At 40.5% G+C, this 25,907-nt stretch overlaps 1 protein-coding gene across 4 annotated transcripts in view; it reads left to right on the top strand.

The window, feature by feature from the left end:
* Positions 1 to 25,907, top strand: part of GNPTAB (N-acetylglucosamine-1-phosphate transferase subunits alpha and beta) — a 112,782-nt gene that overhangs the window by 31,739 nt on the left and 55,136 nt on the right. The window contains exons 1-7 of one of the 4 annotated variants that reach the window (XM_023538867.2): positions 9,444 to 9,596; positions 9,733 to 9,861; positions 11,129 to 11,248; positions 12,261 to 12,302; positions 15,800 to 16,005; positions 20,235 to 20,299; positions 20,597 to 20,731. In XM_023538867.2, coding sequence (XP_023394635.2) covers positions 9,845 to 9,861; positions 11,129 to 11,248; positions 12,261 to 12,302; positions 15,800 to 16,005; positions 20,235 to 20,299; positions 20,597 to 20,731 — 585 coding nt within the window. In that variant the 5' untranslated portion in view covers positions 9,444 to 9,596; positions 9,733 to 9,844. Of the gene's footprint in view, positions 1 to 2,678; positions 2,765 to 6,040; positions 6,119 to 9,443; positions 9,597 to 9,732; positions 9,862 to 11,128; positions 11,249 to 12,260; positions 12,303 to 15,799; positions 16,006 to 20,234; positions 20,300 to 20,596; positions 20,732 to 25,907 lie in introns of those variants that run through there. The other 3 variants (XM_003405293.4, XM_023538871.2, XM_023538866.2) reach the window with 3 other exon arrangements.

Below are 25,907 nucleotides of genomic sequence, written 5' to 3' on the forward strand. Positions count from 1 at the left end.
CGACTCCATGTGGCAGAGTATAACTGCCCCAGTAGGTGTTCTAGGCTGCAGTCTTTATAGGAGCAGATCAACAGGTCTCTATCCCATGGAACAGCCGGGTGTTTTTGAACCACCAACCTTTTGGTTAGCAGCCAAGCACTTAAACCATTATGCCACCATGACTCCTTCAGTAAATTGATACAATTGTATGATTGATTTAAAATTATTTGAAATTGATAATATTCTATATTTAGCAAACAGATGGCACTTTATAGCTATGTGGCTGTCATTGGGTTTTATGCCATGTGCGATAGCAAAGGTAGAGCTCATTCCCTCTATTCCAGGAGTTTACAGTCTCGTTAGAAAGGCTAGTTGTATGCACATATAACTTCAAATTTGCCATAACTAAAATGGAATCCTTGGATCTGAGCCATCTCTCACCCCCACTATCCCTGTTCCTGTTATATCTTTAAATGGCCCCACCATCCCTTTGGTTGTTCATACTAAAAACTGATAAGCTAGCAATCATCCTCGGCTTTCTTCCTCTCCTTCACTCCCTATCCAGTGTGGTAGCATGTCCCCTTAACACATCCCTGTTCTCCACCTGAACTGCTAACAGACTCCCGTTTAACCTTTAAGACTCTGTTCAAACATTGCTTCTTATAGTAAGTCTTTCCGGTACTTCTCAGAAGGGAGAGGTGCTCTTTCTTCAATGCAGCTATACCTGGCAGTAATTTATTTAAAAGTAATTGGTATGGTTCCTTGAAGCCAAAGAACTTAGCTTATTGCCCTTTGTAAACCCAGTACTGGGTACATTATACCCTCAGTGAATGTTTTTAAATAAATACATTGATTGAGATAATAATTAGTTTAATTTGTAGTATTTATGAACTACCCCAGTGAAGTCAGATGGTAAAAGGTAGACAGAGACAGACCATGAAGGGTCTGAATGCTATGAAAAGAAATGAGGATGTGTAGCTGGGCACATGGGTCCGTACGGCTACCCCCACCCTCCAGTCATGTAGCCATGTGACCAGGTCTGGCCAGTGAAAACAAGTGGTAGGTATACTTTCCAAGAAGTCTCTGTAAAGGAGGCATGTCTTTCCCTTTTTCTCCTTTTTGCTGGCTGGGATGCAAATCAAGTGACTGGAACTCCCACAGCCATCTGTATGTAGTGGGACCACGTCCTAGGGTGGCGTGATAGGAAGGTGGAAAAAGCCTGGGTGCTTGACACAAAGGAAGGTGTTCCAGGAAGAAGGGCAGAATGAACGAACACAGTTAAAGGTCAGGTTGAAGAGGATGAACTGGCAAAGGAGACTGAAAAGGAACTACCAGGATGAAGGAAAAGTGGGTGAGTGTTTCAAGAAGGAAACCAAGAAATAAATTCTTTAAAGAGGGAGGAATTGGGCATCTACTATGAATTGAGTAAGGTGGAGATTGAGAAAGTATCATTGGATTTGACATCATTGAGGCCTTGATAAGGCCATTGAAGTGATGAGGGCAGAAGTGATATTGAGTGGGCTCGAGGGTAAATGGGAGAGTAGGAGATGACTTAAAAGATATTTGACCTTGAAAAAACCCCCCAAAAAACCCAAACCCGTTGCAGTCGAGTCGATTCCAATTCATAGTGATGCTATAGGACAGAGTAGTACTTCCCCATAGTGTTTCCAAAGAGTGGCTGGTGGATTTGAACTGCCAACCTTTTGATTGGCAGCCGAATGCTTAACCACTGCACCACCAGGGCTCCTTTGAAAGGGGTAGAGAATTGGGAAAAGGGGTCTGACTGGAAGCACATGGAATGAAGGGAAGGTTTTCCCAAGATACTAGAAGGTGTTTGTATACTGACGGGAATAATCCTATTTGAGAGGGAAAGAGAAAAGAAGCAAGGACTTGAGAAGCTGAGAGGTGAGGAGATCCAGAGCAAATGGATGCTTGCAAGGAAAAGGGGCACTTCCTCTGTGGTAAAAGGAGTGAAGAAGAATTTGGCATAGGTGTGTGGGCAGGTTTATAGAGATGGGATGCAGACATGAGGGAGCTCCTATCTAATTTTCTCCTGAAATGGTCAGCAGGTTTATAAGCTGAGACCTCATAGGTTTTATCCCCCAGATCTTGTCAGCCTCTTACGTTTCAGTTCATGTTTCCATATGCTGTGAGAAGAGTCTTTTCCAAGCATTGGACAGATTGTGCAGCTGCCTTAAAGCCCTTCAGAGCCTCTGATTCCCCATGGATTGTTTCACAGTCTGAGCCCAGCTTCCCTTGCAAGCCTCTTTTGTCCCCAGTTATCTACCTGTGCTCTAGCCATGACCAGCTATGCCATTGCCCCCAAATAATTTGTATCGGCTGCTTTTTAATCATTTGAACATGCTTTTCCTGTTGGCTGGCCCGGCCGTTTTCTCCCTACCTGGTGAGCTCCTGCTCATTCTGCAGTATCCAATTCAGATATCGTCACATCCTCTTAAGCATCTTTGATTCCCCCACCCTTCCCCAGCACAAGTGTTCTTTTAGGCTGCCAAGGGCAGGAGCTGTTGCTTGTTTATCTGGCTCTAGCACAGTGTCTGGTGTATGGCAGGCACTAAGTGAACGAATGAATTTCGATTGCTGTATCTGTTCCTTTAGCAATTCCTAATGAAATTAAAATGAAAGTTATATACTCTTGATTTTTGATGCAAGAAAACATTGTTTCTTCTTTTTTTTAATAGGTGGTTCTGGAATGGAGCCGGGATCAATACCACGTTTTGTTTGATTCTTATAGAGACAATATTGCTGGAAAGTCCTTTCAGAATCGGTGAGAAAAAAATATTTTGGAGAGTATCTGTTATTTGGATTTAAATGATGACTCATGAAACCACCCCTGTTAAAATACAACCATTGAAGGGCTCTTTCCAAATTGTAGGTATCGTTTAACTTATTCAAGACTACTCCCATTGGATGAACCCCTGAAACTGTTGCCCGGAGATAGTCTTTAACTTTATACCACAAGTATCCCCTGAAGTCTTCTTAAAACCAAACAGTAGTTTAGCTTAACTAGTAAAGAATGTCTGCCTTGAGTGTTGTGCTCTTTTAAGATCTATCTATACAGGATCAAATTGATGGGATCAAATTGATGACAGAAACTCAGAAGATTAGGTAGGAAACTTAAGAGTCAGTGAGTTTATGTTAAATGGGGGAGGAACAACTTAGAAAAGGAGGGCGAAAATGGCCGCACAGCTTAAAGAATGTAGTCAGTGTTACTGAATTGTATATGTAGAAATGGTTGAGTTGGTGTGTGTTCTGTATATACTCTAAACACAACAACAAAAATAAAATAAATTATTAAAAATAAAAAATAAAACAAGACTACTCCCATTGGAAGAAACCTTATAGCTCAGCCCCACATTTTATGGGTAAAGAAACAGAAGCCAAAGAGTAATCCTGCCTTGCAGTTTATCAAGCACTTTCAGTTACGTGATATCATTTAATCATCGCTCCAGGTCTGTGAGATAAAGGTAATTTCATCCTCTGTAGGGTAAGCCCTGGCTAGTCAGTTTTCTTCCGGTCACATTGTTCTGTTAACCAGGGCTGCTCCCATGGTAACCACTGGTGCTAGACCCGTTCCTGTGGTGACATATCCCCTGCCACACTGTGGGGAAGGAGCAAACAACCTCACAGCTTGGCCCTTTCCTTAAGTCTGTGCACTCCTCGAGTGTAGTCACTCTTGAATGCTGCCTTCACTTTTTCTTTTCCTTCGGGATTTTCTCCTCCCTCACAAGACAAGCCTCAGAATGAAATCAGTCTTTCAAAATTCTCCTTGCCTTCTTGCAACTAGGTTCAATTTCATGAGTCCTTTTGGTTTTTGTTTTTAATTATCACAGTTTTATGTCACAAAAGCAATAGATGTCTATGGTTGAAAACAGTTCCAACAATACAGAAAAATAAAATAAAAACTAAAAGCCACTTCATTCCATTCCCAATGATCATTCACTCAGGGAAGCTACTGTTAAAGAATTTATTTTGCATGCGTCTGGTGATCGTCATTCTAACTTTACAAAATAAATTGAGTACTCGCCTTGATTCAGCCACTTTATGCAGTATCGATGGACTCCCCTTTTCACTGTAATGGTGTACAGCTAATCATGACCAGGTAAGGAGCAGCAGGTGACCAGAATAAACATGGAGTAGTTTTTTTTTTTTTTTAGTTAGCAAAGGTGGCTAATCTCACTAAGGACCTTTGTCTAAATGTCCTGACTCCATGCTGAGGCCATAAGTGGAAGGTCCTTGCATCCTGACTGTCCAATTTTCCCTGATGACAGGTCTCATCAGCTCTTCCCTCTACTCCCACTGAACCAGAAAGCCTAGTTAAACTGCAGATGATAATTGGTGTCAATTCAGGTGCCGTCTTAGTAGCGTGTGAGTTTTCTGGGAACCTCCAGACTGTGTATCATCATTTCTCTTGGAGTCCCTGTCCCCTACTCAGAGGCACTTCCTTATGTACCTGGGTGGTTTCTATCAATCAAATAAGTAGTTTTTAAAATAACCATGCTAATTAGAGTATGATGATAAACATAGTCCCTAACGTCTCAGTAATGAAGGGCCATGGGATTCCTTGAGTTGACCCAAGTCTTTACCCTGTGCTTTGGTCCTTAAAGCAACACTAGGTATGAATGGTGTCCCTGACCTTGCTCTTTCAGCAAGGATTTAGTGTCATATCTTTGAGCCTTAACCTGTTTGAGACCCTGAGATACAACTATCTGCAGTGAAGAATAGTCTAGTAAGGGAAATAGCTTCTAAACAAGTAGCTAATAAGGGAATTGGTTCTCTCCCTTTTTGTTGTAGTTGGGTACTGTCGAGTTGATTCCAGCTCGTAGCAACCCCGTGCGACAGAGTAGAACTGTCTCATAGGGTTGTCTTGGCTATAATCTTTACAGAAGCAGATTTCCAGGTCGTTCTCAGGTGCTCCTTGGAAACTCTATGGGGCAGCTCTACTCTGTCCTATAGGGTCGCTATGAGCCAGAATTGACTCGGCGGCAGTGGGTTTTTTCTCCCATGGAGCTGCTGGGTGGGTTTGAACTGCCAATCTTTGGACTAACACCCAAGCACTTAGCTATTGTGCCACCAGGGCTCCTTAGCTCTCTCTCTTAGTTAGAATCCCTTAAAGCTTTCCAACTACTGTATGAGGCTGACTGCATTTTCTTCACATATCTCAACCAAAACAACATGGAACCAGATTAAATGCAGAAGCAGATAGGAGAATTATTTATTAATTATCTGTTTTATTAAGCCAGACATTGAAAGAGATTTGCAGAAATGTAAAACAATGCCTCTCATTAAAAAAAAATTTTTTTTGAAAATATACGTATTTTCATTAAAAAAAAAATTATGCCTGTTAATTGTGAAGTGGTTTATTATTTAAAAATGAACTAATCTTTTAAAATGTCTCAGTTTTAGTTACTAATATGGCAAATTTTGATACTTATAACCTATAAACAAAAGCTCCTTGAGGTCTTTAATCATTTTTAAGAGTCCTGAGGGTAAAATGTTTGAGAGCTGTTGCCTTAAAATAGTAATCTCAAACTTGAGCCTGCAGCAGAACCCACTGGAGGGCTTGTGGTAACAGATTGCTTGGGCCCCACCCCAGAGTTTCTGAGCCTGTAGGTTTTAGAGAGGCACCAAGAATTTGCATTTCTAACAAGGTCTCTGGTGATACTGAAGCTACTGGTGTGGTGACTGTACTCAGAGATCTACTGCATTAAAAGATTCTTAATGAAATACAACTTTCCTAGTTGCTCTGATTTTCAGTTGAACAACTGCTGAATTCCCTAAGAAAAATTGAAAGTTGATTGACTTTTTTTCTCAAGCATTTATTGAGTTGTGCCATGAGTTGTGTAAAGTCCTGATGGTGCACCCAAACCAAAACCACACCCAGTGCCGTCGAGTCGATTCCGACTCATAGCGACCCTATAGGACAGAGTAGAACTGCCCCATAGAGTTTCCAAGGAGCACCTGGCAGATTCGAACTGCTGACCCTTTGGTTAGCAGCCGTAGCACTTAACCACTATGCCACCAGGGTTTCCTGATGGTGCGCCGGTACATAAATTGCTGTTCCGAAGGAGCTTCAACCTTTCAGAAAGAAAACCCTGGCTCAGAAAATCCAAATATTGAGGTCAGTAGATTTAATCAAATACTTTTGTTTACATTCTAAAGTGTTTTTTTCTTTTTGTGTTAAATATTTCTTCTCCAAATTTTAGATTGCGTTAAAATGTAGCTTGATTTTTATGTAGAGATATTCAGAATTGCTTAATTTTTCTGACAAACAGATCATATATATCATATCTTTTAAAATACTGTATTTCTCTACAAATCTTTCTAATGTGTTTTTGCCCCAAATGAAAAAAAAACCCTGTTCTATAATCTACCAGGGGCTCCTTGTAAACCCTAGGGACAGTTCTACTCTGTCCTATAGGGTCACTATGAGTCGAATCAACTTGATGGCAGTGGGTTTGGTTTTTGTTTTTTTATGCCAGTAGCAAGTGAATATGTAAGCTATCTGCTGCTATCATTGTGAGGCACTTGGTTAGTCTGGGCTTGATTTTGTCATCTGTGAAATGTGAATATTAGATTAAGTGTAAAACCTCTTCCAACTCTTTGGTTCTGAGGTATAGGTATTTAAGTTTTGTTATCTACTTCATAGATTGTAGAGCAAAATTAAGTGACTTTAATGTTCACTTAAACTAAACGGTGACTAAGATAAAAGCTGTATCAGAGTCACCACTGCTTTGGATCTGAGTCATGACTGAGTTTTCACCACTAAGATAGTCTTCCTTCTCATCTGTGAACCAAGATAGCGATCTAGTGGTTAGAAGCAAACACTCAGTCTGTGTGACCATGGCTAATAGTAGAAAACAACTGACTCACTGACCTCGAACAGATCTCATGATCTCTTTAGGGTTGTTAGTTTACACCAGAGAATTAAATTGATCATGAAATACAGCCTTATTAATAGAAGAGCCAACACATAAATGAATTACATACTTTCGTTGTTTCCCTCAATTGAACATGTATGGCTATCTCTTGATTCTATTAAAATATCTTTAATAGCAGGTAATTATGTTTACAGGAAAGTTTCAGAATGTATAATTCTCCCCCCCCCTTAAACTTCTTTTTTGAAGAGCAAGTTTTAAAATTAATTTTTAGTCTGAACACAGACCACTTGGTAAGTTAGAAGCATGATGACCTTGTATAATTTACACAGGAGTAATGTGAGACAGTTAGACTGATGTGCATGTCGAGGGTGTGAGCCAGTAGTTGTTTATCTAACAAATACTTATTGAACCCCACCCATGTACCAGGCACTATTCTAGGCCATAGGTATATAATGGTGAACAAAATGAACTCATAGAGCCAACATTTTAGTGGGGGAAACTTTTTTTAAAAATGTGAACATATAAATCAGCAGTTACCGAGGTGTAATTCCCAGACCAGCAGCATCAGTCTTACCTGGAATATTGTTAGAAATGCAAATTCCTGGGCCCCATTTCAGACTTACTGTATCTGAAACCCTTGGGGCAGAACCCAACAATCTCTTTCACAAGGCTTTTGGGTAATTCCGATGCCTGCTAAAATTTGAAAACCGTTGATACAGATAAATGCAGAAAAAGCTAACCAGAGAAGCTTTTACATAGTATTACATGGAGTGAGCCTGGAGTTATAAGAAAGAGAAAATATTTAGTGAATCAGTGCACAGAATAAGACCATTCCTGACCAGAGATACTCCATCTAGTGGGAGATAACATGCATAAAAAATAGGATAACATAGTGTGCCATGACTCCTTAGGGTTTCAGAGTACTGTGGAAGCTGTGGATTGGAGTCCACTCTATGGCAATGGGTTTGGTTTGGTTTATGGAAGCTGCATGTTAAGCTGTAATTCTCTTTGTGGATGGGTAAAGGAGGAAGAGGTTTAGGGAAGGAGGAGGTGGGTAAAGGAGGCAAGAAAGAAGACATTCTAGGCAGAGGGAAAAGGCACAAAAGGTTGCAAGTTCTTATCATGTTTGGGTAAGAGTACACAATTTGAGTGTCTGGAGCACCACGTCGGAAACCCTGGTGGCGTAGTGGTTAAGTGCTACGGCTGCAAACCAAAGGGTCGGCAGTTCAGATCTGCCAGGCACTCCTTGGAAACTCTATGGGGCAGTTCTACTCTGTCCTATATGGTCGCTATGAGTCGGAATCGACTCGACGGCACTGGGTTTTTCGTTTTGGGTTTGGAGCACCAGGTGCAGATTATGGGGGAGTTTAGACTTTATTCTGCAGGTAGTGGTCAACTTAGACAAGAAAGTTGTTAGATACTGAGATACCACATATGCCTAAGCATAGGCGATTTCTCGTTTTCCTACTGTAGCTCTGGGTCCCTGTTACCTTCTTAGCCTTCATCTCCTATTATACTCTTCCCTTTGCTTCCTTTGTCTCTACCACATTGGCCTCTTGCTCCTTGAACATGCTAGATATGTGCCTGCCTCAGGGCCTTTGCACAGACTGTTTCATTTCCTGGGGCCATTCTTCCCCCAATTACCCACATGGCTTGCTTCCTTACCTCGTTTAGGTCTTTGCTGAAATACTACCTTCTCAGTGAGGCCACCTCTGATCTCTCTATCTAAAACTGACCCCAACACAGACACATTATCTGCTTTATTTTCTCCATAGCACTTAACATCAGCTGATTTTTACATATATATTACTATGTATTTCAAAGCCCTAGTGGCACAGTGGTTAACAGTTAAGCTGCTAACCAAAAGGTCAGCATTTGAATCCACGAGAGGATCCTTCGAAACCCTATGGGACAGTTCTGCTCTGCCCTTCAGGGTCACTATGAGTCAGAATCGACTCGATGGCAACAGGTATTCAGTTTTTGTTTACTACTATTTAATTTCCTGTCTTTACCCTTCTATAATGTGTTAAAACAAAAATCATAGTAAGCCAATAATAGAAATTGATTGACATTTATAGGGGTAATATTTCAACTAGAGAGTCAAAAATGTTGCAAAGAAGACTCTCCAAAGATTTTTATATCCCATCTTACTGACATTGCTGTGGAAGTGAGGCCAGAACAGTGTTTTCATAATAACAATTTATCCTAAAACACAGCTTCCAGTCCAACCCTGGAGTTTCTGTTGCCTGAAACTGACTGAATTCTTTAAAAGGGCACAATGCCCAAGGCAAAACTGTCTTTACTAATGAGCAAAATTGTTTGACTTTTAGGAGACCGTGGAGCCCTGGTGGCCCAAGTGGTTAAGCGTTTTTTTGGCTGCTAACTAAAAGGTTGGCAGTTTGAATTCACCAGCGGCTCCTTGGAAACCTATGGGGCAGTTTTACTCTGTCCTGTAGGATCGCTATGAGTCGGAATCCACTCGACAACAGTGGGTTTTTTATTTTCTTTTTGGTTTTTAGGAGATCAGTCTGCTCAAGGCTCAAGATTTGAAAGAAGCTCTCAGGGCAGTGGCCTGGGTGGATCACGCCTACTCCAGAGGCCCCAGAATCTGGATTCCAAGAAAATCAAAAGCGTTTGTCAAATTTCAGCTTGAGTCTGTTTTATTTACTGCTGAATCTCCAGTACACAAAATAGTGCCTGGCATATACAAAGTGCTCAGTAAATATTTTTTCAATGAATGACTAAACATTCCTTTTATACCATTATCTTAGTTCTTTTCAGCTTTTATCATTTATTTTTTCCCTCCATAATTTGAAAGATTTATCTAACCAAACTGCATTTATTTTAACTTGAGGTAATTAACCCTGCACTGACTGATGTGAATCCAGCTAAAAGCAAAGACACAATCTTTTGGTTAGTCTCTGGAACCCTTTATAGCTGCAGTGGGCCTGATCCTGTGTCTGGGTATGAGGACAAAAGTAGGGTAAGCTTTGGTCATTGGCCTAAAAAGAACTGTGCAGTTCCTTAGCAAATACCAAACTTGAAGCAGAATAATCTAAAGTAATACTAGTACCCAGATTTAAACTCCTGTGTCATAGATTGGAGTAACATGGGCGTGAACCCTGATAGCTAGAATTTTGATAAACCGGTGACAGGAAGAGGAAGAATGCTTTTCTAAACCAAACCCACTACCGTCAAGTGACCCCATAGGACAGAATAGACCTGTCCAATACAGTTTCCAAGGCCATAATCTTTATTGAAGCAGACCACCACATCTTTCTCCTGCAGAGCGACTGGGGGGTTCAAACCGCCAAGCTTTTGGTTAGCAGCCAAGTGCTTAACCACTGTGCCACCAGGGCGCCTTGAAGAATGCTTTAGGCAGGGGTAAAACCAGAAACACTAAGGTGAGGCTTAAACAGGATACTTGAGAACTGTAAACCTACCTGACTCCTTATTTTGTGAATAAGGACATAAGAAAAAAAATCAAGTAGATTCAGGAAAGTCTTCTGTGCTAGTAGAGCATCGATTCATTTAAACAAGTATCTATCAAGGACCTGTGTGCCAGGCACTCTTCAGAGTGCTTGGACAATTGAGGAAACCAAACAGATGAAGGCTTTTCTGCCCTCTTGAAGCTTACATTCTAGGGGAAGGACACAGATCATTAACAGAGTAGGTGACAAGTTAATTAGCATGTTAGAAAAGTGTAAGCGTTATGGTAGAAAAGAAAAAAGAGGATCAGAGTGAGGATTGGGACACCTGGGCATGGCTGGGCAAAGCTGCAGCATGAAATCGGGCAAGGTCTTCATTGGGGACTGTTGTGGTAACTTTTATTTTGTTCTTTAAGCTTTTAATTTCTTTTCTATTTTTGGCTGCATTTGTATCCCAGCTCCACCTTTTCCTAGACTATGAAACTGTAGCAATTTATCTAATCTAACGAGCTTCCGAGACCACCCTCCCTGTCAATTTTTAAAATGGAGTGATACCAACCTCCTTACAAGGTGGTTGTGAGGATCAAATGATGCAAATGACAGAGTATCTAGGGTACATAATGCAGCTCAGAGGAGGTGACAGATATTAGCCCTCTGGCTCCCGTTTGAAAGCATGTAACTCTGTGGTACATGCCGTGGTTGGATTACCTTTACACTGAGTTTTAAAAATGGCTTTTCAGTTTAAACCTTGTGTGATACTCTTATTCCCAAATATACTGGAAGAAATGCACTTAACCTGGAAGACTTTCGGGTTTGTCCTAGGCTCTGTCTGCCCATGCCAATTGATGTGGTCTACACCTGGGTCAACGGCACCGATCTTGAACTGCTAAAGGAACTAAAGCAAGTCAGAGAACAGATGGAGGAGGAGCAGAAAGCAATGAGGTAAAACTGATTTTTCAAAACTAAAATGCAAAAAGTCCTACTATACAAGTAACAAAGCATTTGAGAAGGATCAGGTGATATCCACCATGCTACCCAAACAAAAGTCTGTGTCTCAAATTCATGCCATTTCCAGATTTTGACAGTCACCTGTCTGACCCTTGTTTCTTGTTGCATGAGGAGGACTCAGCCACTTCTGGGAGGTCCTGGCCTTTGTTAGATGTGAACGTTGGGCTGTAGCGATGGCATTGTCTCCGAGGGGCCTATAGGTGCTTCCTGCTTGCAGAGTCTGAGTCCCAGGCTGATGATATCTTCGTGAAATATGCTTTCCTTATGAGAAACAACTTCACAGTAAGACAGATATATTCCTTGAGAAATAAAATGGGCCTGTAGACCTAGTTTTCTTTCCATTTGAAAAAGGCAGTGGAAGAGTGTATTCTTTTTTCCCCTTTTAGTATCAAATAGTACACTACGGAATTGAGAACTTTTTTTTTTAACACGCCATTTTGCTCGTTTCATTTACTTTATCCAGGTAGGGTAGAATGGGATGCCGGGAGCCCTCAGATCTAGGGCCTTCGCCGATGTAGCTTCCTCTCTGATTCCTTAGGAGTGTTTGCTGGGAACTTCCCCATTTATCTCTTTATCAATGTTACGCGTACACCCTGTTGTAGATCACTGGCCACTTCATACTTCAACGGATTGTCTCTTTCTCTCTTTTTAGAGGATATAAAACCTTCCAAATGCACAAAAATGGCTTGGACAGCCTGGTACCATGTTTTTCTAGTAAAATGTAAAAACTTCTCTTAAGTAAACTGTCTTGGTTGACAAACTTCGTTGATAAAACTGTTTCATTGAAACATGTAGTTTATTATGCATTTTAAAAGTTGTAATCATTGTAGTACCTTCTAACAATAGATTAGTTTCAGCAGAGTAACTAGTAAGACCCACACTTATTCATGTTTAGGGCTAGCACTAGCCTATGCATGTGTAATAATCTGTATTTGTTTTTCATTAGAGAGATCCTTGGGAAGAACACAACAGAACCAACTAAAAAGAGGTACGCATTTTGATTTTCCTCTTAGGAAAAAAAGTGAAGGATTGAAATGAAAATTATAGATTATCCTTTGTGTTTATTGGGTACCCAGTATTTTGCAGGTACTCTATTGCTCGTGTTTGATCTTTCTTCTAGCCCCCAAATTAAGTGCAACTGTTAAAGGGGAAATTTTGCAGTGTGGAAGGCATAGCTCATTGGGAACTGTGGTTTTTCAGGTTCTGGCTAACCAAAGCTTTATCATTTGGGGGGAGGATTAGGGTACCAGGTTTTTCTTCTCTATAAAACTCATTGCTGTGTAGATTCTGACTCATAGTAACCCTAAATAGGACAGAGTGGAACTGCCGCATAGGGTTTCCGAGGAGTGGCTGGTGGATTCGAACCACTGACCTTTTGGTTAGCAGCTGAGCTCTTAACCGCTGTGCCACCAGGGCTCCTTCTCCTCTATGTTGTTGTTAGGTACCAGCAAGTCGGTTCCGACTCATAGTGACCCTGTGTACAACAGAACAAAACACGGCCTAGTCCTGCCCCATCCTCACAGTCGTTGTTATGCTTGAGCCCATCATTGCAGCCATTGTGTCAGTCCGTCTCGTTGAAGGGCTTCCTCTGTTTAGATTCATACTTCATACGTTTCACATTCTGATTACTAATGGATGTTTGCAGCTGTTTCTTTTTGTTTTGAGTCGTGCCACCTCAGCAAATGAAGGCCCCAAAATTTTGACTCCATCTGCGTCATTAAGGTCAACTCTACTTTGAGGAGGCAGCTCTCCCCCGGTCATATTTTGAGTGCCTTCCAACCTGGGGTGCTCATCTTCTGGCACTATACCAGACAGTGTTCTGCTGCTGTTCATAAAGCTTTCACTGGCCTTTTTTTCCAGAAATAGACTCTATAACTGTTAAAACAAAACAAACAAACAAAACAGTCATAGAAGTGATGCTGAGGAATTTTAAGATCCAGAACTGCCTTCTGGATCATCTCCTTATGTTAATTATGTAGCTTTATTTATAAACTTTACTAATATTAATACTGTTTTTTAAAATGATTTAACAGTTATTTAAAAGGAATAAAGCAACATTACAGAACAATTGAGGGGAAAGTAAAAAGAAATAATTCACATAATTATAACTCACATAAAAATAACCCTAATACAACACTATTGTCATTTTTATTACTCCCTTCTTTTCATGTATATTTTCACAGTTACATTCTATGCAAATTTGTACCCTACTTTTTTAATTTACGTTATCATATATATTTCCATATTGATATATAATCTTCATGTTTCATAGTTTTCCATTTTAATAGTTGCATAATATTCCATAAAGTCACTATAATTTACTGCATGTTGTACATTTCCACATTTTCATTGTAATATTTCTTTTTGGTTCTATGGCAATTTTTCTGTGTAAGTTGGTTTGTTTCTCTCCCCTTGCTTGGACAAGATTCTTGGAAGTAGAATTATTGAGTCAAAGCATTTGTATGTTTTTATGGATCTGGGTATACATATTGCCAGATTGCTTTTGCTGTATGAGTAAGTGGGGGAAGCATGGTCCCAGGAAAGGGAACAGCCTATGCAAAGGCCGTGTGGCAGGCACATATCTAGCATGTACCAATTAGGAATGACACCAGCAGTGTTTGAGAGGAATTAGGTTTACTATATCTACAGTAACACTTTTTTAGGAGTGCTAATTTAGTAAATAAAAGATAATACCTCATTGTTTTAAATTGCATTGTGTAGCAATGTTGAACAATTTTTTTAAAAATAATTTTTATTGTGCTTTAAGTGAAAGTTTACAAATCAAGTCAGTCTCTCACATATAAACGTATATACACCTTACTACACACTCCCATTTATTCTCCCTCTAATGGGTCAACCCGCTCCCTCCTTCCAGTCTTTTCTTTCATGACCATTTTGCCAGTTTCTAACCCTCTCTACCCTCCCATCTCCCTTCTAGACAGGAGATGCCAACACAGTCTCAAGTGTCCACCTGATACAAGTAGCTCACTCCTCATCAGCATCTCTCTCCAACCCATTGTCCAGTCCAATCCATGTCTGATGAGTTATCTTCGGGAATGGTTCCCGTCCTGGGCCAACAGAAGGTTTGGGGACCATGACCACCGGGATTTTTCTAGTCTCAGTCAAACCATTAAGTCTGGTCTTTTTGTGAGAATTTGGGGTCTGCATCCCACTGTTCTCCTGCTCTCTCAGGGGTTCTCTGCTGTGTTCCCTGTCCGGGCAGTCATCGGTTGTGGCCAGACACCATCTAGTTCTTCTGGCCTCAGGATAATGTAAGTCTCTAGTTCATGTGGCCCTTTCTGTCTCTTGGGGTCATAATTATCTGGTGACCTTGGTGTTCTTCATTTTCCTTTGATCCAGGAGGGTTGAGACCAATTGATGCATCTTAGATGGCCGCTTGTTAGCATTTAAGACCCCAGACTCCACACTTCAAAGTGGGATGCAGAATGTTTTCTTAATAGAATTTATTTTGCCAATTGACTTAGATGTCCCCTGAAGCCATAGTCCCCAAACCCCCGTCCTTGCTCCGCTGACCTTCAAAGCATTCAATTTATTCAGGAAACTTCTTTGCTTTTGGTCCAGTCCAGTTGAGCTGACCTTCCCTGTATTGAGTGTTGTCCTTTCCTTCACCTAAAGTAGTTCTTATCTACTATCTAATCAGTAAATACCCTTTCCCACCCTCCCTCCCTCCCCCCTCTCATAACCACAAAAGAATGTGTTCTTCTCAGTTTAAACTATTTCTCAAGATCTTAGAATAGTGGTCTTATACAATATTTGTCCTTTTGCATCTGACTAATTTCACTCAGCATAATGCCTTCTAGGTTCCTCCATGTTATGAAATGTTTCACAGATTCATCACTGATGTTGAACAATTTTATGTTAGTTATTTTTAGTTCCCATTTCGTGAATCATCTAGCCATGTTCTTTACTCCCTTGTTGGACTCTCTAGCTGTTTCTTATATTTAGATGAAATTATCTTATATTGGCATGTTGTCATATTTGCTTCGTATTTGCTTTTGTTTCTTTCAGTGTAGTTTCATGTCCAGTATATTTAATTGTATCTAATTGAATTTAATTGTATCTAATTGTATTTTAATTGAAATTGGTAAATTGTATCTGGTAAAACAGCACTCTGTTAACCAGAATTTTCCTACTGCCTAATCTACCTGATCATGAGATTCACTGGAATTATGAATAAGCTTATAAATAATGCTAATAAATTTCTTACACACTTTAGTGTAAATTTTTATGGCAATCTTAGTTTATTAATAGAATAAAGTTGATTGAAAGCTGTATCTCTAGAGTTAGCCTAAATAATTTTATATGATACTTGCTACCTGACTTAAAATTTTATGATTTTGGGATGCGCTTCCTTGTCTTTGTGAAAAATCTGAAAAATTTAGTAGCATCAACAAGCTTTTCTATCCTGATTAAATTTTCAAGAATGTAGCAATAAGCATGTTGGCTTTTTTTTTTTTTTTCCAGTGAGAAGCAATTAGAGTGTTTGCTGACCCACTGCATTAAGGTGCCAATGCTCATCCTGGATCCAGCCCTGCCAGCTAACATCACACTAAAGGACCTGCCGTCTCTCCATCCTTCTTTTCATTCTGCCAGTGACATATTCAATGTTGCCAAACCAAAAAACCCCTCCACTAATGTCTCAGTTGTCGTTTTCGACAGCTCTAAGGATGGTAAGCTCTTTTTATTGGTTTTTTTGAAATCAGATTATTGTTGGATGTTTGAATAACAGAATTTTGAACCGAATGGAAATGATTTAGTTTTCAAGATAATGCCACTGAAGTTGAGGATCTAAAAGCGCACAGAGAGAAGCAGAATAGCTATTTCAGCTCTTTGTATTTCAGCCCTATCCTCAGAAAGAGAAGGTGTGTGCTTTTTTCTGTGTAATACACATACCTTTCTGTGCCATGGCAAGGATCTTAAATCAGGCACTCCCAACTACCTCATTCTTTTGGCTCTGAGTTATTCTTGAAGGTTATTTTTTCTACCATATAACTCCTCAGCAAGGTTATTTTCTTTAGTTTAGATGTCATGTTCCCCTTGCAATACTGAGTCCTGTTTTCAGTTTCCCATTTTGTCAGTGTCGTACTCCTTAGCTTAAATCTTTGACCCATCTTTGACTCGTACTTGCTGCTTACCTTTGTACTGATAACTAACCTCACGTATTGCTTGCTTTTATTTTTGCAAGTGATTCTTAGATTCTTACCTTGCTTGCTCATCTCATATCCTTTCCACCAGACTGAATTCCCTCAGACAGCCTCCAGTAATAGGCTCCCAGTTGCTCTGACTGCCTATAAAATTTTCCTTCAGTCTGTCTAGCACAAAATTGTCAAATAAATCTGAAAATTCTGATTTCATTGGTTCATTCTCTTTCTGAAGAGAATAATGTAGTAGTCTATATTTGCTTTTCATGTAGATCAAAGTCCTCTTCTGGTGTTCTGAACTCATCTTTAATTGCCTTGACCTTGCCCATTAATTCATGCACCCCTACCCTCCCACCCATCACATTGCATCTGTCAGTGTCTTCACACACATGTGTGGCTGGAATGGAGTGAGGAAGGGAGAGGGTGGCAGGAGATGAACCCAGAGAAGTAATGAGGGGACCAAAAGGTGTAGGCCCTGGTAGCCATAACAGGGACTTTGGCTTCAACTTGGGAGTATGATGAGGAGTCATTGGGGGGTTTTGAGTAGCGGAGCAGTGTGATCTGACTTATGTTCTGAAAGGATCAGGCTGGCTGCTGTGGTGGGAATAGACTGTAAGGGGCTAAAGTTGTAATTTAGGCAAGGGGAAGGTGGCTTGGATCAGGGAGATGCAGTGAAGATGGTAAGAAGTGGTTGGAGTCTAGATATTTGGAAGGTCAACTCAACAGGGTTTCCTGATGGGTCATCCAACTTTCTTATTCTGAGTACTGAACTTTTGTTTAGAAGCCCAGCCATGCTATGGAAATACAGTACACCTTCCCCTCACTTATCAACTCCCTCGTTATTCAACATTTTGCTCTTAGCAACAATAGTAAAAATCTACTATCTGACTATTTTGCCCGTTAATGACATAAGTCTGGCAGTAACGAACACCAGAGTACAAGGCAAGAGTAACTATAGCTGTGATAATTAACGTTATATGTGTCAACTTGGCTGGGCCATGATTTTCAGTGGTTTGGCAGATGTGTAATGATGTAATTTGGCAGTTATGTATTAATGTAGTCATCTTCCATTTTGTGATCTGATGTGGTCATCTTCTGTTTTCACATAACACCAATTTTCACATAATGACCTGGTCTTTGGAACCTAATCATGTTCATAAGTGAGGAGTGATTATACAGCCACAGCACATGGTAGACTTGTACTGAACTCACTGTCAGCTAAAACTCCTAAGTCTTTTTTTTTTTTAATTTATATGTACTAAATACCACTTTTAATTTATGTTTGTGTAGTTGATTTTTTGGTGCTAAGTTAAAGATCTTGCCTTTGTAGGAGATTTTATTTTGCTAGATTTGACTCATTGCTCCAAAGAGCCAGAAATTTTGGGAATCCTTCATTAGTTACTCAGGGTAATAGCTTCTCTGTCACCTTTGTATGAACTCACAGATTTCACAAGGATGGCTTTTATTTCCCAAATCCTCGATAACCAAAAAGACCAAACCAAACCTGGTGCCATCGAATCAATTCTGACTCATAGCAACCCTGTAGGACAGAGTAGAACTGTCTCATAGGGTTTCCAAAAAGTGGTTCGTGAATTCAAACTGCTGACCTTTTTGATTAGCAGCCAAATTCTTAACCACTGTGTCAGGGTTCCCCAAATCCTTGATAGGACGGTTCAGAAAGACAGACCTATGACAAACCTCTAAGATCTCTCTGTAGGTATATTGTGTCTTTAAAGTTCAACACTCTCCAGGCAGCCATGGTTAGGTTATATTCCACCTAAATGAACATCTAGCCCATATGTCTCTGCTTTATCCATGAAGATGACATGAGATGTTGTCAGCTTTCTTGCTCAGACTATGATGTTTGTATGTGGGTGTGTCATCTATTAGATTTCTCTGATCTACTGGGCTGTTAGTTGTTTTTGAGTCAGCTCCAACTCATAGCAACCATAAGGTTGCTATAAATGAAACAGTGAAACGTTGCCTATCTTCATGATATTTGCTATGTTTGAGTCTGTTGTTTTGGTCACTATGTCAGTCCATTTCGCTAAGGTCCTCTCTCACCTTTACCAGCCATGATGCTTTTTCCAGCAATTGGTCTTTGCTGATGATATGTCCAAAGTAAGTGATCCAAAGTCTCAGGATCCTTGTGTCTAAGAAGCATTCTAATTGTATTTCTTCTAAGGCTGATTTGTTTGTTCTTCTTGCAGTTCATGAAAGTCCTGGTGGTGTAGTGGTTAAGTGCTATGGCTGCTAACCAAAAGGTTGGCAGTTCAAATCCACCAGGCACTCCTTGGAAACTCTATGGGGCAGTTCTACTCTGATTTATAGGGTCGCTATGAGTCGGAATTGACTCGATGGGCAACGGGCTTTTTTTTTGGTCTCAAAGTCCATGATATAATCAGTATGCTTTGCCAACACCACAGTTAAAATGCATCAGTTCTTCTGTCCACCTTTTCATTGTCCAGCTTTTGTATGTATATGGAGCAATTGAAAAGACCATGGCTTGGGTCAGGCACGCCTTAGTCATCAAAATAACATCTTTGCTTTTTAAAAAGTTTAGGTCTACAGAACTAGAGGAAACCCTGGCAGCATAGTGGTTAAGTGCTACAGCTGCTAACCGAGAGGTTGGCAGTTCAAATCTGCCAGGTGCTCCTTGGAAACTCTATGGGACAGCTCTACTCTGTCCTATAGGGTCGCTATGAGTCAGAATCGACTCGACAGCTGTGAGTTTGGTTTGGTTTTGGTTTTACAGAGCTGGAACTCACCATATCAAAAGAGACAGAGAGAGAGGTGTATATGGTAAATTTATTTGCAATGAACTTGTACTCTTGGTGTGCAATGCCCCCTCTAAAGGTAAACAATAAATTGTAAAGGCTTTTTCTCCAGTACTCACCAACTATATTTTTATGGTACATGTGAAACTCTTGCCCAGGATTGATAGCCATCTCGCCAGGCTATAATCTTCAGAATCTGCTTTCTTTGCCCATTTCGAAGATCAGAATGGCAGCTTTCTTACCTCTTTCCTGTTTTCCACAACCCCTGAATGTGAGCAGCAAGTTTGGTAATATTACTTGTCCTGATCACTCTAGAAGCTCTCCCAGTTGTGTTTCATACCCTCCTCTCTCCGCCATTTAACCTGCTCTAAAAGAAAAAAAAAAATTTTTTTTTTTTTTATTCAGCATTACCTGATGGACCTTAGGAGGCCATTGTCACTGTGACTCTTAAAGAACCATAAGATCTACAGTGACTCCTTGCTGTTAACTTAAATGCCTCTTCTTGGCTTCCAAGGCACCCTTGGCCGTGTTACCCTTTTTTCCTCCTACTCAACACTCCCAAATGTTTCACTCTAATCAAACCATTCTTTTTTTTTACTTTCTCATCTCAAGCATATGCGTGTTTTTTCTTGCATCTCTGATTTCCGTCATTCTGTCATTTCCTCCTTTGAGATCCAGCTCAAATACCACTGCTTCTATGAAGCATTCAGTATGTCCGCTGCCCACACAGATCTCTCCCTCAGTATTTGTAGAATTTAACATTTAATTGTACATTGACTTTGTTGTTTCCCTTTTGTTGTATGTGTTCATTTTGTTTCCTCCAACTACCTTTTTTTGAGACTGTATATGTTATACTACCTTAGTATCTCTCAAAATGCTTTACACAGCGTCCTGCCAGGCATTGTAGTTAAGTATTCATTAAAAATATGCTTGTTTATTGTATTCTTTAATTTTGTATTTTGTAATTATTGTATTTTGTAGTTGAAGATGCCCATGCTGGAATGCCTAAAGTAAACAGCAGACAGACAGTTTGGAGGGGCTATTTGGTATGTTATTTTAAACTTAATTGTAGGTTTGCAGTGTACTGGAATAAAAGAATGAGTAGTAACTAATATAGTAATTATACTATAATAGTGTTTTACTTTGAGAAGTTTTTTGAATGTTTACTTTTTCTCTAAGGCTAGCTTACTAGTATTAATGAGTGTTGATTTAAGTAATCTTGACATTCTTATTTTGAAGATTGTGTAATGCAATATATCTTTACTACTTCTCCTGACTGTGCGTTTTCACCAGCCACATGATGTGGAAAGTGAGTTGTGGTTATTTTCCCCCTTTTATTTCAGACAACTGATAAAGAAGTCCCTGGGTTAGTGCTAATGCAAGATTTGGCTTTCCTGAGTGGATTTCCACCAACATTCAAGGAAACAAATCAACTCAAAACAAAATTGCCAGAAAATCTTTCTTCTAAAATAAAACTGGTAAGAACATAGCGAATAGAGCAACCAATATAACCTGTCTCTTTTAACGTGTGACCCTTCATTTCATTCCATGAAGAGCCAACAATCATAAGAAACAGAGTCTCTATTCCTGCCCCATTATGTTGTCATAAAGGCAACTCTTTATTTATTGAAAGTCTTCATTTTGGGCAAAATTTGATTTTAGGCAAAGTTATAAGAGTCTTAATTTGGTTTGCTGGTTTCTCAGATAGAAACAGGACTCATTTGCTTAACAAATGAACTCATATGTATTACCCGTTGCCATCGAGTCAGTCGATTACAACTCATAACAACCCTATGGGACCGAGTAGAACTGTCCCGTAGAGTTTCCAAGGAGCATCTGGTAGATCAGAACCGCCACAGCCTTTTGGCTAGCAGCTGAGTTCTCAACCACTGCACCACCAGGGTTCCTTCTGTGTGTTAGGCGCTGTTTTTATACCTGCTGGGGATACATTAGTGGACACGGAACTTACGGTGTAAGGAAATGAAAGCATGGAAGGGAAGGAGATGGAGGAAATTCATGTATATAGTTAAGTATACACATACTCCAACATGTGTATTTATAAAATGTTTTCACTCAGAGGGAGTACACTTGCAAATAACTTAAGATATTTGGAAAGTCTGATGATGTACAACCATCATTCATTAATAGCCAATTGAGGTATTAATATACTTTTTAAAGTTTTTATTTATTAACTCTCTAGGTTTGACCATTGATGCCATTTGTTAGGGTTGACTTTAGATTAGAGAATGGCCATGCTTTCTTACTTTACCCTGATTGTTTTCAGAGCCATTTGCCTGACGGAGTTCAAGAATAGTCCATGTAGGTGTACTTTCTACTTGACATTATGTCAAGGTGTCTGCTCTTCTGTCAGAAATATTCGGGTCATAAAACATGAATATCTTTTCTCTTAGAGTAGAGGGCATTAAGCTAGGCATAAACCAGTTAGGCTCTAGTTTCTTGATTCTACAAAGAAATGTGCCTTAAGTTCTGCCAGTGGACTTAGCTTAGTTGAGACCTGACTAATGTGTTTATTTTTCACATGGCTCTTCCTTCCTTCTCCTGTTGCACAGACTGAACAGTTTAGCGCATGAAAGGGTAGAGATGGAGATAGTGGTGGGAGAGAGCAGTGACTCGGGCATTCGGATGTAATTTCTGTTTTTTTTTTTTTAATCTCTACCCACCCCCACCCCCCCAAATTCCCTTTAACTTGTTTGTTTTCCTCCATAAGTTTTAAGATATATTTAATTATTGTCACAGTTCATTGGTGGTGGTAGTGATATTTTTGGTTTTTTTCCTCATGTTTTCACCTGTAACTTTCTTGGTGGTACCTAGAAATTGGTAGTGCTCAGCTAGGTTAGGATTGAATTTGTTTTTAATCTGCAGTTATTTAAAAGTAGATATTCTACACTTCTTCCTCTGAGTTATTTTCAGTACTGATTTGGGCTGATAAAACCCTAGGTTAGTATTCATTTCAGCCAATGTATGAGTCAGAATTGGCTTGACAGCAATGGATTTGTTTGTTTGTTTTTTGGTTTGGCTTCCTACTTAATAGTACCAGAATTACAGACATATATTTATATCTGTACTTCTGACTGGCAGCTCAGATGACATTCTTGATTCTGTTTATATAATTCTAACCATAATAATTTTCTAAAGGAAAGAAGGTTCCTTCTCCAGTCAGGTTTGAATATCCCAGATCTCCTTGCCTGCCGACTGCTTTTGATACATCTGTTGCTGGGCAGGTGGGTGCTTGCTGCCATGCCAGAACGTGCCAACCCCAAGCAGTGTTTGATCCTTCAGCAAACTTTTTGGGTGGCATGGTATGGCCTGTGCAGGCAGAGGTAGGGTGAGAAGTTCTTTGAATTGGACAAGGAGCACCAGCAGGCTCCATGCTTGCTAATACCCTGTTGCACATTTCCTCTAAATCAGTTGGAGGTTTATTTCGATTCCCAGGCTTGTCTTTATGGAGGTCAGCACCTCCTTAGAATTCATAGCATTCATTTCCATGATTCCATCACCAGTGATCAACTTCCAGACTAGGGCTGCTGATTTTTGGAGGCTAGAGAGAGAATGAGGAAGAGGAAGAACAGAGGAGGAGTGTGTTTGCATTAGAGTTCAGTTCTTCAAGTGACTTTCTTTCCTTAGGTTCTGCTTCCTGGTTTTATTATGAATAACCAAAAAACCAAACCAAACCCAGTTCCGTCGAGTCGATTCCGACTCATAGCGACCCTATAGGACAAAGTAGAGCTGCCCCATAGAGTTTCCAAGGAGCGCCTGGTGGATTTGAACTGCCAACCTTTCGGTGAGCACCCATAGCACTTAACCACTACACCACCAGGGTTTCCTTATTATGAATACTCTGTGATAAAGTTTCCTATGATTGGGTTCCCAGTCGATTTGGTTAGTGAGCGTTTATTAAATGCCTACTGTGTGCCCAGGGGCTGTGCTAGGGATCAGCACTTCAGCCTTTTTTTTTTTTTTTTTTTTTTTACCCCTGTGTGATCAGCTCCAAATAGAAGTTTATACAAAGTGGTGTGAGACCATATGGGCCATAGGTGTACTGGAAGCCAAGGAAGGCTTTGCAGAATAGGAAGCATTTTAGCTGGGCCTAGAACAAAATAGCCATTCTTGCAGCAGAGAAGGGAATGGGAAAGACCATACCAAGCAGAGGGAACAGCCTGAGCAAAGGGTTAGAAGCTTGAAGGTAAATGGTTTTTCCTGGGAACCAAAGCACTGGCTGTAATTTTGCTGGTGATGAGATTGGTTAGGAACACAGATCAAGGTCTTGTATGCTGTGTTGAGGAGCCTAGACTTTATCCTGGAGGCTGGGAGAGTCTTTAGCAGGAGGAGAACACTGTCTAATCTGTTTCTAAGGAACATCATAGGGGAGGGTGGAGCAGTTAGACTTGGGTTAGACAAGAGGAGGCTTGAAAACCAGTTCAGCTGCTGCTGTCATAACCCAGCAAGACATTTGACTTTCAAGGAGGACCTTGGCAGTGAAATTCAAGTGATGAGAATGGCTCCAGAAACATCTGAGAGTGATGCTCAGCATAGTTCAGTTGGGGGAGAGGGAAGGAAGAATGAAAGAGCGAGTGGATGTTTCAGTGCAGATGGAAGCGGTGGCATTAGCCACACTCACGGCTTCAGTGGGAGGAGGAAGTGTTTTGGGAAGGAAACCCAGAGCTCAGTTTGACATATGTTACGTTAGGGATGTTTTGCGGTGTGTGGGAGGAAAGGGCCGTTAGGCGCTCCAGGACCTGAAAGCTGAACTACTCCCACCTCCGACTCCTCTGTGGGAGGCCTTCGCCAAGGCCAGTAGGGTCACTTTGAGTCAGTTTGAGTCAGAATCAACTCGACGGCAATGAATTTGGTTTGGTTTTGGCATGGCCCTCCAAGCCATCCTGGGCCCACTTCTGCTCCAAAGATGCTACCTGGGCTGTGAGCTTCTCAGAACAGGCTTTGCCCTGTTCACCTTTGTACCCTGTTTACCTTTGTAATGATTACATTGGGGCCAGGTGCTTACAGGGTGCTTAAGAAATGCTTGTTGAAGGAATGAGCCAGAAGAAAGTCTGTGACTGTGAACACACCAGCCATATACAGTGTCTTAGGATATAAAGGGGAACTCTCATCAGTGTGATTATTCACACGAGTCTCTTCGGTTCTTTGGTATTTGAAATGTGCTTTTATACATTGTTGTATACATACAGCAACTTTGCCTTTAATGCCCTGTTTACAGCAAGACCTGGATTCCTCACTTCCTGTCCCCCACCTCAGGAGGGGAGGTGGGATGTGAAAATGGTTTCATTTGCAAGATAATAGATCTGGATTCCTAGACCTTCTTCCGTTGACTATAGTCAGCTGGACCAATAAGCAACATCATGATTAACAGAGAAAAGATTGAAGTTATCAAGGATTTCATTTTACTTGGATCCATAATCAACACCCTTGGAAGCAGCAGTCAAGAAATCAAAAGATGTATTGCATTGGGCATATCTGCTGCAAAGGTCCTCTTTAAAGTATTGAAAAGCAAAGATGTCACCTTGAAGACTAAGGTGCACCTGACCCAAGCCATGGTATTTTCAGTTGCAACATATGCATGTGAAAACTGGACAACAAGTAAGGAAGACCAAAGAAGAATTGACACCTTTGAATTGTGGTGTTGTCAAAGAATGTTTAATATACCATGAACTGCCAAAAGAATGGAACAAATCTGCCTTGGAAGAAGTGCAACCAGAATGCTCCTTACAAGCAAGGATGGCGAGACTCCGTCTTACATACTTTGGATCAGTCCCTGGAGAAGGAAGGACATCATGCTTGGTAAAGTACACAGTCAGCGGGAAAGAGGAAGACCCTCAGCTAGTTGGATTGACACAGTGGCTGCAACATTGGGCTTAAGCGTAATGATTGTGAACATGGCACAGGACCTGGCTGTGTTTTGTTCTGTTGTACATAGGGTCGCTATGAGTCAGGACCAACTCGATGGCACCTAACAACTGTAACAACATAGTCTTATAAATCAAATAATCTTTTTTTTCTTTTACTAGAGACTTTCTACTTTGAGATACTGTGAGGTGAGTCCTTTTTATGCTCTGCTTAATTATCTCCTGGAACCCTGGTGGTGCAGTGGTTAGGAGCTCGACTGCTAGCCAAAGGGTCAGCAGTTCAAATCCACCAGATGCTCTTTGGAAGCCCTATGGGGGCAGTTCTACCCTGTCCTATAGGGTTGCTATGGGTTGGAATCGACTTGATGGCGGTGAGTTGTTTTGTTTTTTTTTTTAATTATCTTCTAATGTATCTGTTTTATGAAGTAGAATTTTTTTAGATGATGGGCACAGAATTCATCTTCTGAGCAATCGTATTATCCATTAGTCTTTATTTTCATCTCACTATTAGTCATTCAGTATCTTTAGACATTTTCATTCACGGTGAGTTCTTTTTTTATTCTGTTTACTTCTTCTTTGATGTATGTTACAGCAGGTGAACCGTCTCAGAAGCCCTCAAGTGAATTCTCACATTTGGTTTAATTCAGTTATAGTGGTTGTTGAGAAGATGTGCAAAAGAAGTAGAGGCCGTGGACCCCGTCCTCGACCTATGTTTTGGACATTTTGGAGACAGAGTGTGCACATACGTAGTATTTGGGTAGCAAAACGAGAT

The sequence above is a fragment of the Loxodonta africana genome, chromosome 4 (assembly GCF_030014295.1).
Source record: "Loxodonta africana isolate mLoxAfr1 chromosome 4, mLoxAfr1.hap2, whole genome shotgun sequence".
Taxonomy (NCBI): Eukaryota; Metazoa; Chordata; class Mammalia; order Proboscidea; family Elephantidae; genus Loxodonta; species Loxodonta africana.